This window comes from Rhododendron vialii, chromosome 1a, assembly GCF_030253575.1.
Source record: "Rhododendron vialii isolate Sample 1 chromosome 1a, ASM3025357v1".
Lineage (NCBI taxonomy): Eukaryota > Viridiplantae > Streptophyta > Magnoliopsida > Ericales > Ericaceae > Rhododendron > Rhododendron vialii.
In genome coordinates, this window is record NC_080557.1 from 41,199,006 (window position 1) to 41,217,443 (window position 18,438).

The window sequence follows — 18,438 nt, forward strand, 5'->3', positions numbered from 1 at the left end:
TTTTCCTACTTACCCTCTTTGGAAACATCATCATTACACTTTTACTTACTAACTTTTTAAAATGGAATATACTTTTAGGGGCAAAATAAAAAATGCACCAACTTTACAAGGACACTTACAAAGAGATAATCCAAAATGGAATACCGGACTCTAAAAAAGAGACGAAGGGAGTATCTATTTCTTTGGCATGGAAGATGACAGATTCCCATCGAGAACTCGAGGTCGAGTTCTTTTGAATAAAATGAGACTGATGTAGGACAAGAATTTAGAAGATTTCAATTATATGGAAAATTTATTTTAGGAATTATTCATTTTAGGAGGAACAAAAGAACATATGGAAACAAAAATGGAGCAAAGAAAAGAATTTGGCTTGTCTGTAGTCCTGTTTTGGATTGCAGAGGTGCGGACCATGCGGCTATCGCAACCGTCTGATAGTGTTTTTAATAGTCCATATTTGTTTTCAATCTTCTACCATTAATAAAAGACTTTTATCGGTAATAGATTCAACAAATTTGAACCATTGATTTTCAAAATGAATGATTCAGATTGAACCGCACAACCTTCTCTGCAGTTGAACATTGGTGCATCAAGAAATGCTAGACAAAATTAAGGAGTATTGTTCCCTCTCACAGTTGAAGTCCTGTAGGATGGTAAACTTATGAGTTCAAGTTTAGTGTTTACTATTATGTTTGGATATAATGATTTCAAAATGAATGATTCAGATTGAACCGCACAACCTTCTCTGCAGTTGAACATTGGTGCATCAAGAAATGCTAGACAAAATTGAGGAGTATTGTTCCCTCTCACAGTTGAAGTTCTGAGTAGGATGGTAAACTTATGAGTCCAAGTTTAGTGCTTACTATTATGTTTGGATATAATGATTTTCAAAATGAATAATTCAAATTGAACAGCACAACCTTCTCTGCTGTTGAACATTGGTGCATCAAGAAATGCTAGACAAAATTGAGGAGTATTGTTCCCTCTCACAGTTGAAGTCCTGAATAGGATGGTAAACTTATGAGTCCAAGTTTAGTGCTTACTATTATGTTTGAATATAAGAGCATCTCCAATAGCCTCAATAAAATTTTAAGCAAATTAGCTAGAAAAAGTACATTTATCTCCTTTAGCTAGCCCCTACTTTTTTGCACTACCCAACAACCTAGCTTTTTTAAGCTATTCAAACCCCATTAACATTATTTTATATATATAAACATAAGCATAAACATATATACGCATCATATATATGTATATAATCGTACAATTCCCAAACAGATCCACTCTCACCGCCACCACAATTCCGCCTTCTCCGGCACCGAATTCTGTGTTCTACATGGAAGTGAAACCCACCTCTCTCTCTCTCTCTCTCTCTCTCTCTCTCTCTCTCTCACACACACACACACACACACACACACACAACCGGATCTGGAACCAAAACCCACAAATCCTCTTCTCCCAAACTGAAAACCCACAAATTCCTTTTTTGTGAAATCTTCTCTCCAACTGAAACCAATGAAAAGCTCTGAAATTGCTTCCGCCGATTTCGTAATTAATTGTCTGACGAGATGAATTCCCTCCCGACGAAAGCCCCGGCAGTCCGGCAAATTAGAAAAGGGTAAAATACTCTGGGGCGAGGGGTTCGTACCTTGCTGGCTTGGGCGAGGTTTCTGTGGCTCGCTGGCCTTAGCGAGGTGGGAAGCGGGGTTGTTGGGACTGGAATTTTAGGGCTTTACTCAGGAATCAAGCGAAATGGAGTGGAGATGCTCTAACGGATCTACATTTACCTATGTCACTATGTACAAATATTCGGTCCGTGCAATGTTCTAAATGGACTGCCCATGTAGGATGGTAAAAAAATTACTCCTACTTAACTGTCATCAGGGGAGGAAAACACAGGCATTTTTTTGGCAGACTTTTAAGGCAATTCACCTTGAATGTGTAATGATAGATGACAGAGATTGATATGTCTTTTTCTTCTTATTAAAAATCTCTCACCAAATTTATGATCCAATTCCAATAGAGTAATAAAAGAATTTGAAGTCATCTGCCTTTCCTTCTTTTTGGTTCGGCGGTAAGAGTGTCCGGACCAATTTATATGCATTCCGACTATATTCCTTCCCAATCTAAGCAAAGGCAAATTATCACGCCGAAATGGGAGGAATTCATTGTTTTCGGGCCTCAAAAGTATCACTGGACACAATTTCTAATAAATTTTCTTTATTTCTCTTTTTTCACTTATTACTCTAAAAACTTCTCATTCAAAACTCAAACCGAACATAAACGTAATGAATCCGGCTCATTGCCAGCTACCCCAAAACCCACCCAGTTAAAGAAAGCAGCGGCTATGAACAAACGAGCGTTGAGAGAGAGAGAGAGAGAAAGAGAGAGAGAGTGTTTTGGAATTGATTTGATGGTACGATGACAACATTTGTGCCCATGAACAGTAACATCAGATTTTTCTTCTGTTCCTCCTCCACCCAAAGTGTAGAGAAATCGAAAAAGTAGTGTTGCATTTTTGGAGAGGAAAATGACATATCGAGTGACGTGTCAATACCCTCTTAATTTAGGGATTGGTGGAGTAATAAATTCCAGCCTGGCCCCCTCGAAAATGAAGTATTCCTCAACAGGCCCTGTGCTACTCCTATATACTACTGCTACTGGGGTTTTTGTGTGCGATCCAATCAAAAACCTGCACAGGTTTACTATCCCATCACCATCCCAACACAGTAACCTTTTCTTGTCGTCCTACCACTCTACTTGATAAAAGAGTATTTTCACTTGTGCAGTACAGTACTAATACAGTAGGAAGGGCTTAAAAACCTTGTTCGGTTTAGGTTTTCAGGAAGGTTTTTCAGAATAATGAATGGAAATAGATAAATACAGAAATTTTTTAGAGATAGTGCACAGAAATTTTTTAGACTCCAAAACGAACAAGGATACTAATATTGTGTTTTACTAAGAGTTTATCATTACTTAGTAGGTTCGAGAGTGGACGGGGAGTTCCAATCTACTTTGTGTTCTGTGAAGTTTGATTCGATTAAGTTCGCGCTTCATTGACTCTTCGGAATTTCGTCTTTCTGGTTAGTCCCACGAGTTCTAGAACTGTGTCCATGAGTCCATGGATAATATGGCAGTAATTGATCATGAAGTCGTGAATACTACTTGTTACACGCAGCTGATGTAACTTGAATTGTAATTCATTACATAGTAAAAACTGGTTTGAATCGTGAATCTACTCAATTACACAATTAGAGAATTATGTAAAAATCATGCCGTTGGTGAGGTCATATGATTCCCTCAAGGTCACAAGTGTTCGAATCTCAAACTCTCAATGGGTGGACCAATAACAAGTATTTTGTCCCAAACTCTTCTTGAGCATGACACCTACCCCCAATAACACAAGACCTTTTGCCCTATAAACATAGGAGTACTTGTTTGTAAAGAACACCATCCACAGAAAACTGCAAATTTGGCACAACAAACAAAAGATTTTCCTCAATGGCATCTCTTTTTCTTTGTACCTTTCAAATAAAGAACAACATAGTGGGTATGGTCCCACCACTTTGTTAAATCATCTAGATTGACGGATCATAGATGGAAATTCTTCAGATAAAGTCAAGCATGGAACAAAGGCTAGACAATAAGCAAAAGCTCAAAATTGAACATACCAACATGTAATGTCCTACAGACAAAAGGAATTAGCATTTCCCTTTTCACAGAAACGATTACCAGCGCCCTTGCTAGGGACGCATGGAACCTGCTCCAAACATGGTAAACTTGCAAAACCACCTGCAAGATTTGCGTATGGGCTGAGACATTGCATTGATGCGTTGTTAACAAGAATCGAACGAGATAGTAGTTTGTAGTTGCTTTATGTGTCAACCTGGTCTTGTATAGTACTAAAAGAGCAATAATAGTATGGCGATGGTTTTACAAAGGTGATAAGCCTGGTCTTGTATATTACTATATATCAATCAACGTTTGCAACACAAATGAATGAAAGACCCTGTTACGCCTGCGATCCACATTAAATGTAGAAGAAAAGACTAGTATGGTGGTGCTTGCAGCGGCCTTGTTTGGCAGTAGTATTGCGAGTTTGTGCTTGCCGCAGTAGATGAAGAATAACCTAGATTGGGGAGTTTTGGTTGATGAAGAGAAGCCGAGAAAGCAGAAGTAGCCGCAGATGAGAATCCTGATGATGCTGCAGTATGCATTTGCCACACCCAGTTTGGTGATCGTTGTGAAGAGGAAACCCCCTCAATTCCTTTAGTTGCTGCTCTTTCCTGCCAAACAAACATAACTTAACGGTGTGATGTTCCACCACAAAGCTTTTGGAAGCCAACATATTGCAAGTTTTGCAATGGGCAGCACGATACAAACACAAGCGATTGTACGAAATCCTTAGAAGGAATGACAAGGTACTTTTACCCTCCATTTCAAACCGAAACAACCACCATTGTGGCTGATAATTTGAAAAAGGAAACTACTACATCGTTCAGGATGGGCTCCCCACACAGATTTTTCTTTTTGGCAGGTACTCTACACACAACGATTGTATTTGAACACGTAGATAAACCATCAGAAATGAGTCTCCCTACTACAAAGTTTTTCATGTTTGTTGTTCTCAAAATTTCCACACCTCAGAGGAGAAGAAATACTGATCTTCTGCATGAATTGTTTTATAGGCAAATAAGTTGTTTTATTTCCAGGTAGTTTTAGCTATTAAGGCAATTTGGGTAAATAAATTACAGATTACTGAAATTATGATCCTGGTTTTACTTAGAAGAAAATGTTGTTCAGCTAGATCGATGTGTGAAGCCAACAATATTTAATGCTCACTTTTGGTTTTTTGGTGCACGTAACATGATATCACAATGTGAAACTAAGGTAATATAGTTTACCTCATAATCGGGAAAGAAGTTGAGATATACGCCAGCCCGCGAGAGAGGACGCTCTGAGGTCATTGGTAGTCCCTCAAGAGTTCGATTGCCAGCTGTAGTTGTCGCAGGGTTCTCCATCTGTAATAGCAGAATGCTCAAGTTAGAGGGCAGCATATGATAACTAAGTTGCAATTTCGTGGCATAGAAAGGACTAGAATATATTTATTGTTGGGCAAACAGATTGAACATCAGCTAGGCTTTCTATATGCAATAGGTTTAGCAGTTTCCATAGTCAAACAGAGCAGAAAGCCATTAAACATGGGGATTTCTGGCACAATTAGAATGGCCAGAAAAGGGAAACTGTGAAGTAGAATTTGAAGTATTACATTTGGTCTCCTTCCATCATGGACATCGTAGGGGTGAAACTGCAAATGCCCCAAACTTCCGTTAGTCTTTGAACCATCTACAAAAGGGGTTGAAACCCCCAAGTTTAGATCAAGATTGTGGTCGCTACCTGCATTGAAAACCTCATGTGCACTTACACAAGAATAAGGTAAACAAAACTAAAAAGCCATTGAAATAAGTTACCAAAGTTTATAGTCTAAAAGCAAACAATCAATACCTCCATCATTGACCTCATCGATCATCTCTCCTTCATATGTATTTGGCTCAAAGTTGGTGACTGCTTCCCTTCCATTACACTTGATAGCCGCTTTGTCATATGCTCTAATTTCCCAAAAGCGACAAGGGAGATAAAATGTTAGATGACAGCCTCTGAATTCTAACAAATTCAATATCAAAGGAGGTTAAGATTTACGGTCATAAGTACCTTGCAGCTTCTTCTTCAGAGTCAAATAGCCCAAGATATACATACCTGCAACACAGCCACAATCATTCCCATGGTCAAAACTGGGTTCCTAAATTTTCTTATTTCGAATAGGCATGTTAGATGTACATACATACATACATCGGTGTATGTTTTACCAATACATGATTTTTTTGTTTTGATGAGAAGGCTTTTAATCCTGTCGAGAATTATCGGAAACCAATTGCCCCATCACAGTATAGGCACTTCCACTGTACGTACCAAAATCTAATAGCTACAAGGCTACTCCTCTAATGTAACAACCATCTGGAAATGCAATTTAACTATGTAGTTCCTCACTTTTTGCCTAGGAACTGCCCCATTCGAGCCTCCCATCGGCCGCATTTGTGCAGAGTTACCCCTCTGTATTTTGAGCTCCCCCTCGAGAAACCAGTGCTCTGGCGACGGAGTATGTGCACAAACTCTTCTTTGGTGAGATTCTTCATCTGCATATATTCAAAAGAAGCAAAACTAACCAACCACAAATCAACAAAAGTAAAAACATGTCTAGTATCACTGTCAACAAGTGCATTTCCCAACCTGTTTCAGATCATCTTCATAATCGCTGAGATTAAAGTTGATGTCAGCATCAACGCCACGGAACTTGATTGCAGCTCGATCATACGCTCTGATACAAGGACACCAAGAGATTAATCAATACAACTTAGTGGGAAAAAGACAAACTGGAGAGAACTAATGTTCTTTCTAGCCAGTTATTACCTAGCCGCAGCATGAGCAGTGTCAAAACCACCTACCACATCCACCAACACCAAAAATCATCAAAATAAAAAAAGCAAAAAATAAAAAGAAGAAAAACACAACTATTTGCATCTTATAACTTAACAAATGAAAACCAATGACAGAAGGTAACCGTGTTATCATATTCCTACCCAAATATACTTGTTTCCCGCAGTCCCTGCAAAGAAGTTAGAGAAACATAAATTGTCATGAACAAAAGCTCAAACTAGGAATACAATGAGAGGATTACTGAAATTACTAAAACAACATTAAGGCGCCGTTTGAATGGATGGATTTCATATCAAGGGATTTGAGAAAAAATTTACACGGCAATTGGAGAGTAAGCTATTATGGGTGGCTAGAGAAACCATAGAAGAAGAACCCTTAACAATGATAGGGAATAGCTACTTAATTATTTCAAATTCTTCGTGACTAATCTCTTCAAATTCACAAGGTTAACTATCATTTCCATGTTAGAGCTATTCTCCGAGGATGATTACTATCACATACGATCATTTCAAATCCACAAGTTGATATGCAATAAGAGCATCTCCAGCCCAAACCCTTTTTTTTCTTCAGAACCAAAATCTAAATTAATTCATACTGGTCCTTGACTCAAACCCATCTCACATTGAGTTTTACTCAAATTTTAACCCGAGTACCCCAAATTTCTACTCAACCCCATCTCACATTGAAGGCTATATCTCGAATTTACAGTCGTACCGTTGGAGTGCTTTGTAGCTCGTACCAAGAGTACAATTCTTATTCAAGTTTTTCCTCAAAACTAAGTAGTATGAGTACGGGCTGGAGATGCTCTAATATGCTAGCCTAATTCACAAAACGAGCGCACGCTGCGCATGTTCAAAAACATTTCACACTACTAAAATTCGCGACAGCGAGACTAATAAGAATGCCGAGTGTGGAGCGAGGATGATTGAAAGCGGGAGCGGATGGTCGACCTCGGCCCCCGAGTTAACTTGCCGCCATCCCCGGAGTTACGTAAAAATATGAGTACGGGCCGGAGATGCTCTAAATGCTTAAGTCACAACACGCCTGCGCTAAGTCAGCGCAAGCGCGTGTTTCAATATGTATACTAAAAAAATTTAATGGTTGTGAGACTGTATAAGTTGGGTATAAATTTTTTTTTCATATAATAATTACATTTTCTAAAATTCTTGTTGTGACGGTCGCCGCCACTAGACCCTGATCCCATTCTTGTATATCATACTACTAGAATTAGCGAGAGCGATAATTAAGAGCTCCGAGTGTACTTATGATGTTAACCATACCATATATGAGATTCCCATCTTCCAGTCCGTCTGTAGAACGTGACTCCTCTGTACTGCGAGCTCCTCGACCTCGGCCCCCTTCTACTCTTCTTCACCTGCTGCTTCTCCATCAATCTACTCACCTCCGGTACTCCACCATGTCTCGCTCGATCGACCGAGAGATCTACCCAGTTAGGCCTCACCGAGCTCTGCCCCTGAGTTAACTCGCCGCCATCCCCGGTCACGGGGAACAGCTGCCGAGTCACGAACTCGGACCGAGTCCCCCGATTCTCGTTGAACTCGCCTCCTCCGACCTTCAGGATGCCGAAATTGAAGGCGAAGGCGTCACGCGTCGTCGAGCACGAGTCGTCGTCGCCGGCGCTGCTGGATGCGTCCGCGTTCAGCAGCGAGGAGTTCGAAGTCCCCGACTCCACGTCCATTTGCCTTCCACAACCTTCCGGAAGCCTCTCCATTGAGACTCCATCGTATACAGCGCTCAGATTGAGATCCAACATGTTTAATTCTTCTCCGTTTTTGTGTGCGTAAATTGGTTTACACGGTTGAGCTTCGGAGTAGTTCTTATTGAGCACGTGAATCACCGATTAACAGTTCTCACTAAAGTAACTGATCAGAAAAAAAAAAAAACTCAACAGAATCGAACTCCGAGTACAACCGGTCGGATCAGGAATTCCGGTAAGTAGAGACGATCGGCACAGAATTGTTGAGAGAGAGAGAGAGAGAGAGAGAGAGAGAGAAAGAAATGAACGAGAAGTCACCGGGGATATATCCGGAGAAGATGAATTGAGGCTTTAGAGAGTGAGGGGATGAAAGTGAAGTTGCATTATCTGAGACTGTCCGGTGCCATTGGAGAGAGAGAGAGAGAGAGAGAGAGGAGGGAGATGGGACGTCTGAAGGAACAATTCAGGCCCGTTTTAAGAGGAAACATTTTGGTCCGTGCCTGGTGGAAACCGGCTTTTTTCGGTATCCGGTTCTTGATATCTTGATATTCTCTCTCTCTCTCTCTCTCTCTCCACACAACGAACAATTGGTTTGGTCTGGTCTCCTAGGACCCGGACGACAACAGCCGTCTACAACCGTGTTACCGAGTGGGTACCCACCCGCTCGGCACATGCGGACCGTTTAATACATTTTTAGACAGTATGTATTACAATATTTTTTCTCCATTCATCCCAACACTTTCTTTCTCCCGTTTCTCTCTCCAAATTCAAGCTGTCCGTGCACCATGTGCCGAACGGACACCATATGGTACCCACGCGGCACTGAAATTTTTTCCCTTGTATCCGTATGTGTATGAATGTATGTATCCAGGGTCGATGCCAGTCTCCTTCATTTTCCTTTTCCATTTACAGTATTTAGATACTCCCTCCGTCCTATAATATTTGTTCGGTTCGCGAAACGAAGACTACAAAATAATGCATTTCTTTTGAAAAAAAATTTAAATTTTTTTCATAAGTTAAAAGAACTCATCGAGATCTAGTAAATTGTTGATTTTTTTTTAACTTTTCTTACAAAAATAGTATTATTTTTACGTCTCCATTTTGCGGACCAGACAAATATTATGGGACGGAGAGAGTAGAAAAATACACTAGTTTTATACGACTAAAACAACGAAACTTTAATACTGAAGTTGGGTCGAAAACGAAGCGAAAATTCCTAGAATTTACCAAGATTTTGATAGATTATACTGATATTCGACGTTGTTAGGTTATTTTTATCTTCCATTTTCGCGGGAGTATCCGGTAAACTTTCTTTCTTTGGTTATGCAAAAGTCAGTAGTATTGGTTGGAGTATCTTGCAGGAGTAGCTTTCAATTTTTATTTTTATTTTTTGCCATAGTTTATACATCAGCGAGGGATTAACGAGGTGTTAGTATGTTAGTCAGTGGGGTTTAGAGGCTATCCATAGCCATGAATCCCAAATTTGCTCTTCGTGGGACTCGGACACTGGCCACCACTGGAGAGACACATTAGCAAACTAATGCAAGTAGCTTTCAATTATTTGGAGTAATTTTTAAAATAACAAATGGATAGTGTATCGTCGACAAGCCATCCAAAATCTTGTTTCAAAAGCTATATAAATCGAGATTTACAATACTCCCTCCGTCCGGATTTAATAGTCATTTTTTGAGAGTTCGTGTCACTTTTCAATCGATTATATTTTATAATGTTGTAACACCCCGACTTTTCGGAAGCAAAATAAAATAAAATTCTAAGAAAATTTGCTAAATAAATATAATTTTTCAAAATAAAATTTAGCTATTACAGTCACAAGATAAATTTGTTGATTCAAAATACAATAATTTCAGAGCTGACTCTAGGCTTGTTACAAATCCGAAACATACTCGATTTTCGTTCCTGATATTCTTTTCGTGTTGAACTGCAACATCTTTAAATCCTCTCCATTGAATCCTGCGTCCACTGACAAATTGATCGCCGAAGCAAACGATTTGCCAGGATACAGACGTATCCGTGAGTGATAAATCACCCAGTAGAATAATCCAACCCAACTACCCCTCTTACTTTACAGCTAAGCAGTCCTATCACAATTCATATGAAAATTTCATAATAGAACGACAAGCATTAAATAAAAAAAATCCATTAGCAAGCCTTTAATTTAATTTCTTTTGAATCTCACATTTCATAATCATACGTGCACCATAGTATCCATCACTTTTTCAAACTCAAAATTCCGTTGAACATATTTCAAACGTTCTGCTACCTTCAATATCACGGGGTATTATTAGACTATCCACACAATTCTTGGTCCATCAGACTGCCCTCAAAGTCCTGCTAGGCTACCCTCAATACCTGAGGTCCTGCTTGGCCACCCTCACAATTCTAGATCCATCAGGTTGCCCTCAAGGTCCTGCCAGGCTACCCTCAATACCTGAGGTCCTGCCAGGCTACCCCTGAGGTCCTGCTTGGCCACTCTCACAATTCTAGGTCCATCAGGCTGCCCTCAAGGTCCTGCTAGGCTACCCTCAATACCTGAGGTCCTGCCAGGCTACCCTTGAGGTCATGCTTGGCCACTCTCACAATTCTGGGTCCATCAGGCTGCCCTCATAATTCTCTTCACAATCATCACTGGACACCCGCCAGTTTTATTTTCATCACACAATTTATCACGGGTGTATTTATCACTGGACACCCGCCAGTTTCATTTTCATAACATCTCAAAATCACGCCTGCAGGCAATCTAAAAATAAAAACTTTTCAGTTTATCCATTATCTAGCATCGTCTAGATGAATTCTATTTCGCAATACCACCCATGTCTCTAGGGTCCAATCTAGCATTTAAATCAAGTATCGGCACAATATGCAATTAATCAATAATAATTAAACAATTAATAAATAATGAAATCATACAACTTTTTATGGATGGACCATTGCCTTTAATCTCGTATGGCCAAGACGATAATAAGAGTAAGATCTTTTTAAAAGAATTTAAAAAAAAAAAATTTCTAGGCTTTCATTAATTATTTCTAAGTAATTAGATTAATTAAAAAATAATTAAATACATTAATTAGATAAAAATATTAAAATAATTAACGTGACCTGATTAAGAGTCCGAGAGGTCCTATGCAACCAGTTGAGTATCAAAAGTTGGGTTCGGAGGGTCGCGAGATTATTTTAAATAAAGACGTTAAATAAAGTGGCCGAAAGTGAAGTAAATAGATAATAAATAATTTACTAATTAAAATATGTTGAGATTAACAAAGTCTCATCTTCTGAATGTAGGGAGTCTAAATAAAATTACTCGGGCATTAATAATAAGGTTTATAAGGTCGTAAGGAATTTTTGATTGGAAACGCTATAGAAATAACAATAAATGGTAAATTAAATATAAAAATATATTAATTTAACAAGATATCATCTTTGAAATGCAAGGAGTCTAAGAAAAATTAGTTTGGGTGTTAAAACGTTGTTTGGAAGGTCGCAAAGATTTTTCGTTAGTAAACTTGTTAGATAACTAATAAATAATTCAATAAATAGATAATTAAATAAAAAAATATGATCTTAACAAGTTATGATCTTTCAGGTGTGAAAAGTCTAAAAAAAATAGTTCGGGGGTCAAAAACAATGTTCCAAAGGTCGAAAAGTCATTTCGAAACATTTAAAAACAACTAAATCTACCAGATAAATTAAACTGATATAATTAATACGTTTTTATAAGTTGATCTTACATTGTAAGAAAATAATATCATATCAATAATTTTTTATAATATTAATATCAGACGGATTGTAAAATAAATATCAGAGAGGTCATCTTCTTTGCAAATAATTACAAATAAAGTGTCGGACTCAAAAATAATATCAAATTGGTGAATACGGCAGAAAACGCGCGGTAAACTATATTTTTTTCGTTCGGGACATAGGGTTAAGCATATAAACACTTAATATACTTAGAGAAGAGGTTGGATAGGATTATAGTATCTTTAATCGGATCGAATTGATTTAAAAACGAATCTTGAATTTTGAGGAAGAAGACAACTTCGGTTTTGGCGATCGGGGGATCTTGGGCTCGAATTGAATGATGCTTGGGGTTGAGGGAAGTGATTGGAATGATCAATTCGGGTCTCGGTTGGTCGTGGCTATGAAACCCACTTTTCTCTCTCTTTCTTTCTCTTTCTAAAACTCCATGGATTGAAACTTGGTTTTCTCTGATTTTTCTCTCTCTCTTTTGGACTGGTGGGGCGTGGGGAATATTGTGGTGTAAATTTCGTGGGTCAATGGGGTGGGGTATTTATAAAAAAATTTTGGTGGAAGAGAATAAGAGTGAATTTAATAGGGTTGGGTTCATGGGATTTGGAATGGACGAATTTGGCTTGGTTTTAGGGTTAGGGAGGAAGTAAAGACTGAGTAGGAGACGGAGAAACGGAAAGAGTTTGAGGTGAGGGAGGAGAAGGAGTGTGCATGTACGCATGTATGTGTAGGAAAATTTTCAAAGAATGCATGTATATATTGTATGCATAATTGTATTTAAAAAAAATTGTATTAAGAAAAATAATTCTAATAATATTATATTTAGAAAAAAAATTGGGTCAAAAATCCGGATCGTTACAAATGTTTTATGTAATTTTGAAAACATTGTCTTATAAAATTAATTGAGATCTATCAAACAAGATCCATATTAGATATAAAATTCATTACTAATTTAAATATATAACTCATTTTTATTCGGTTAGAATTGAACTAGGGACTACTAAGTCCGGACGGAGGGAGTATTAAGATGTAATGCTTTTTGGTGGGCTCAGAGTGTCCATTGCACGCGAATTTGGTTATGTTGGAGTTTGTTTGATGCATCGACCCGCCACTGGGTGCTCAAGGCCCAATTTGTGTGGGAGTAACGGTAAAAAATCCACCACATTACTTGGGCCCAATATACATTGAATGATTCATATCCACTTAAAGGCTAAGTCTTGTAAGTGGTGAGATATCCAATTGTATATTAAAGTCTAACTCTTTTTCTGTTTATCCGATGTGTGACTCAACGTTCACACATGTTCTAACAAATCTTCCTCTCATGTGTGAACCGTACATTGGGCCTTAATCCCTCTCTGCATCCAAGCTCCTAGCTGCACACGAATATGGAACCTGAGACATATACTTCTCCTCATCCTCCGACTGTGGTGACAACTCAGTTGAAAGCCGAAAGTGTGCTGTCAAAGGGGTACTGATCGGCTTCGAGTTTTGAATAGCAAAGTGCTCAAGTATTTTGAGAATATAAGACTTCTGATTCAAAAATAATTTACAAGTAACTCGATCTCTGCAAATCTCCATACTCAAAATACGTTTTGCTGCACTCAAATCTTTCATCTCAAATTTACCGCCTAACTGTTGTTTCAACCTTTTGATTTCTGATATACTCTTGGCAGCGAAAAACATATCATTAACATACAACAGTAGATAAACAAATAAACCATCTAGAAGTTTTCAAAAATACACATAACTGTCATACTCACTCCTAGAATATGACTGACTTATTATAAAAGTTTCAAACCGTTTATACCATTGCCTAGGAGATTGTTTGAGGCCATACAAAGATTTACGAAGTAAACAAACATGATCCTCCTTACCAAAAATAACAAATCCCTCAGGTTAACGCATATAAATCTATTCTTCAAGCTCTCTATGCAAAAATGCAGTTTTGACATCAAGTTGCTTCAACTTAAGATCATAACATGCAACAATAGCAAGTAAAGTACTAATAGAACTGCGTTTTACAACTGATAAAAATATCTCATTGTAGTCAACACCCTCCTTTTGACTGTATCATTTCGCCACTAGCCGAGTTTTGAACCGAGCGCCTTCTACCCCTGGAATATCTAGTTTGCGCTTAAAGACCCACTTACACTCAACAATCCTCTTCTCTTTCAGCAATTCTACCCTCCCATGTCTGATTCTTCTAAAGAGACTCAATTTCCTCATTCATAGCAACAGATCACTGTGCAAACTCAACGCTCGAAACAACTTCCGTATAGCTGGAAGGCTCCTCATACTCAATTGTCTCAGTAATTGATAAAGTATAGACCACCATCTCAGAATAAGCCGAATATCTTTTAGGAGGCCGAATCTTCCTTTTTGGCCTATCTTTAGCAATAGTGCATGGTTGCCCAACTAACAATGTTGCTCCCTTCGATCACTCTCAAATCGAGATTTATTAAGCTATAATTGGTTTTAGAAGATATGATGGAAAAGCAGTTCACGCTAATTCCATTTCTGTATGTTCTTAAAATTCAGCTATTCAACTTGGAATTCACCTACAAAGTCGTATAAAAAGCATACTTCCATTTAACTCTTTTGTCCCAAACTTTGTGAAATGTTTGTTTTATGGACTTCCATGTTCTTAAGGAGACATAAAAAGTTATAATTACCTCACACGCGTTTTCACTAAGCTGAAAGTTACTATTTCTTGGAGTACTTTGTAAGTTGTTTTCACTAAATTATAACTAAAAGATGCTATAGAAGAAATGGAGGGGAGAGGTCAAAAGTAGAATAGATGTGAAAAAAGGTTTACCGTAGGAGAGAGACAATTATATTTTTTGCAATAAGTTATGGGAGGTGATTTTGGCACTCCCCTTTTCTCTAATAGTACTCTCTTTCTCTTACAAAACAAATCACCTAATAGAGACACAAATGAGAGTGCCGTTAGAGAAAAGGGGAGTCCCAAAATAACTCCCCTAAGTTATAGACGAAATATATTTTGTGTCTTTCTAGGTTAAAAATGGAGTAGGCTGGAAATTTATTAGGTTAGTTTATTGCATGAATGATCTATATGCACATGAGGTTAATAAATTGCGCAATCCAGATAATTAAATTGAATTTTGTGGTGAGCTAGCTATCCTCAATTCCATATCTAGGGCTTGGGAGGTGTCCAAAGGAAAATGTAGGGGGTTTCAATTTTCGGATGGAAAATTGTCTTAATCAACCCATGCAATTTTGGGATACAACCCTTGCAGATTTAAAAGTAAAACTGTTTTGGGGATGATAAGGAAAGAAGAGGTAACTAAAACAATCAGTTCAGCTAGGCAATTGTCTTAATCAAATTTTAATGTGTAGGGACCATTTTGTTTCTGGACCATTATGATAATTTTGAAACTTCAGAGTCATGCTATTGAATTTAGTACTCCAGTATTGTGGTCCTCGGAGCTAAAGGGTTGGGCAAATTTGAAGTCACATGCAATCATGACTATATACACATCCTCATCTCCCTCTCAATAGGGGCAGGAGGAGCCTACACATATGATCCCATCTTAAGGTCAACATTGAGTAACACCATAGAATTAGGGCAACTATTGGACTTCTTTTTTTTTCTCGGCAAAAGAAATTTATTGATCTTTGGAAGAGGAAAACCAAGATTAAATGGACCAATAGCACATTAATAAGCGCCACCTAAGAACCCAAAAGGCGAGGAAGTCAAGACGGCAACCAAATAACAGGACCAGAGGAAAAAACCAGACCTAAAATACTTAAAACCAACCAAACCTTAGAGTATCCACAATGCTATAATCAAAATAATCAAAAGTAAAAAGTTTTTAAAGTTAACAATGTTGATGCAAAATATGGCTCACAATGGTATAATCAAATTTACCAACCTTCTTAAAAATAATCAAATTTTGGGCTTTGAATAACCAAAACTAGCAATTTTTTGACAATATCCAAGTATAATCGACCTTATATATTCTCAATCAAATACACTAATCATTATACAAAAATGTTCTATCTCTCTTCCCTTTCCCTCTCTCTTTCTTTTCGAACAATATTTTCGAATTTTGGAAAACAGTTTTTTAAAAATAGTTTTTTTTCCAAAAAAGTTTCAAAAACTATTTTCTATTTCTAGTAAATACTACAGTAGTTTTTAATAGTTTCAAAACTATTTTTAGAAAAACTATTTCCTCCTGTTCACGGTTTTTAGTTCTTTGTAGTTTGAAAAGATAATGTAACAAGTTTTGATTATCCAATTTTGATCATATCATTGTAGGTATTTATATTGCTAACCTTAGCAATCTCTTAAATGAATAATCAGAAGCTGATGTGACAACTTTTGGTTATCAATTTTTAATTATAGCATTGTGGATACCCTAACCCCAGATAAAACCTAACCTAAACGAAGCGTAGGAATGGAAGTTGTTTCACAGCAAAATAATGTTCCACTTTTATTTGGTGGGTTTGAGTTCATTAATACTCCATTGATGGTTTCCCTTTCTGGCACATCTCTAGCTTCTCTTGCAAACCATATTATTAACCATACTCCGTATTTGTTAGGCAAGTGGAATGACAAGTTTGGCCCAATGCGTAGACTACAGAATATTGCCTAGACGCTATTCCTCACGTGATATAATGTGGGTTTGGCTAACAAGACATGATACATTTTTGTTTTTCTAAACATGGTAAGAAACTTTCATTGACAACAAATAACGCATAGCAGTACATCAAACAAGGCAATTACTGTTCTACAGATAATCCGATAACCAATAATGGAGTCTTACTTACCAAGTACGAATACCAGAACCTTACAAATGCGAAGTTATCAAAGTGTATGCAACTGAATTCGCCAATCTATGAATAAAAAGAAAATCATGACTCCTAACCGATCAACCTCATAGCGAATATCTTCGATGATAACTCTCATTTCTGTAGGACAAGACCACTCACTGATGGTAAGTAAATCCAACCGATCTGATCGAACCACCACTGCCTCTGCCTTGCTTCATCAAAGGACCATCACTACATAACTTGATACGGCATCTCGATGATAAATGAGAAGCCAAGAGAAAGGGGAAAAAGAAAAAAAAGAAGAAAAAAAAGAAGGAGAAACTCTCAGATCTGAGATCGAGAGAGAAAAACCATCACTGGCAAGAAGAGATTATTGACAACAAAAAAATCATCACAGTGGAGGAAGAAAAACACTTATCAAGGGTAAAGCCCTTCCCTCCTGCGACCGCATTAGGGTGATGGAAACCCTAGGGCGTGAGAGGGAAAGAAGGGAGAAGTCGGTTAGGGTTTTTGAGGGAGAGAGAGAGAGGGAGCAAAATTGAGACACGATACAGTTACATGTGTGACTGACACGACATTGCTTAAGATGTACTCAAGCGTGCTGAGTTTGTACATGACACGAGCTCAAAATGAACATCAACCTTCATAATTTCTTCTTAATAAAAGAGCCAATGTCATGTTTAAGAGACGAAATTCTTCAGGCTCCGTTCAGTTGTACGGAAATGACGAGAAAAGACGGAAAAATCAACTTTCTTGTAATTTTCTGTGTGTTCAGTTATCAGGAAAGTTGTAGGACCTACAACTTCAACTACTTTCCCACAGAGAAACACTTTCCTGCAAAATAGGTATTGCCAAAATGAAAGAATTCTTGTTTTCCTGTAAAAAATTTTGTCAACAGAACACGCACGGGAATATAAATTTCATTTTTATTTACTTAACCTCACTTCACTTTTTCTAAGAACCAATTTCTCACAGAACATTCTCGACAACTGAACGGAGTCGAAAGATAAATAAATGGTAAAAGAATAAATTATTTTACGTTCTAGCTTTATTAATACATCGAATGTGTCTCCACGAGAGAAATGTAAAATTGACAATGTATACATCACATTTGAGAGGTGCACTGAATACCTAAATAATTAAGCCAAAACAAATGTATTTATAATTCAGTGAACTTTCTTTAAATTGGACGCATTCGATCTGCCAATGATCAGGTTAGGATGTAGAATATATTCTAGGAGTATTTGTTAAACATCCATTTATAAACATAAACTAACGGCTCGTTTGACAACAGGATATGTTTTGAGGGGAGAAGGGGATATAATAAGAGGAGGATAAAGACACCGATACCCTTTAAAAGTGGATGAACACGAATAAAGACAAAAAAAAAAAAAAAAACAAGAATGCCAATGGTTAAATGTGAAGTGTCAAAATCACTTTTCTTTTATATTTAGTTGATGTGCGACACAATCTTTCATACACGTTCCTAACAAATCTCACCAGTGTCATATGCATACGCCAATTGTTAACGCATACACCAATTTTTTTTTTTTTCCTTTCTATCTTTTTCTAGTAATTCTTTATTTCCACGTAGTCAAACCAATCCTTAAATAGCTTAAGCACAAGTCCTAGATGTATACCTAGTATAGTATATATCATTGGCTACGTTTGCT

The 18,438-nt window shown here is 37.6% G+C and overlaps 1 protein-coding gene across 5 annotated transcripts; it reads right to left on the minus strand.

The window, feature by feature from the left end:
* Positions 1 to 3,846: 3,846 nt before the first annotated feature.
* On the minus strand, positions 3,847 to 8,649 carry LOC131318909 (ethylene-responsive transcription factor RAP2-7). 5 transcript variants are annotated; one of them, XM_058348990.1, is made up of 10 exons: positions 7,770 to 8,649; positions 6,633 to 6,658; positions 6,463 to 6,493; positions 6,283 to 6,370; positions 6,043 to 6,188; positions 5,707 to 5,751; positions 5,500 to 5,603; positions 5,264 to 5,391; positions 4,899 to 5,015; positions 3,847 to 4,280 (listed from the first exon to the last, which is right to left on the minus strand). In XM_058348990.1, exons 1-10 carry the CDS (start codon positions 8,261 to 8,263, stop codon positions 4,044 to 4,046), a joined length of 1,416 nt encoding a protein of 471 aa, XP_058204973.1. In that variant the 5' UTR covers positions 8,264 to 8,649; the 3' UTR covers positions 3,847 to 4,043. The 5 variants fall into 5 exon arrangements, with proteins under 5 accessions (XP_058204973.1, XP_058205116.1, XP_058205189.1 ...); XM_058349133.1 differs by lacking the exon at positions 6,633 to 6,658 and having other exon boundaries at positions 6,043 to 6,213; positions 7,770 to 7,877; XM_058349206.1 differs by lacking the exon at positions 6,633 to 6,658 and having other exon boundaries at positions 7,770 to 7,866.
* Positions 8,650 to 18,438: the final 9,789 nt, after the last annotated feature.

Bases quoted from the DNA above. Each gene is read 5' to 3' on its own strand.
- LOC131318909 (XM_058348990.1), bottom strand. From the start codon at position 8,263: ATGTTGGATCTCAATCTGAGCGCTGTATACGATGGAGTCTCAATGGAG. The intron at 6,494-6,632 runs GTAGGAATATGA...TGGATGTGGTAG, and splicing joins CGGGAAACAAGTATATTTGG to GTGGTTTTGACACTGCTCAT. The intron at 5,392-5,499 runs GTATTGATTGTT...TTTTCAATGCAG, and splicing joins CGATGAGGTCAATGATGGAG to GTAGCGACCACAATCTTGAT.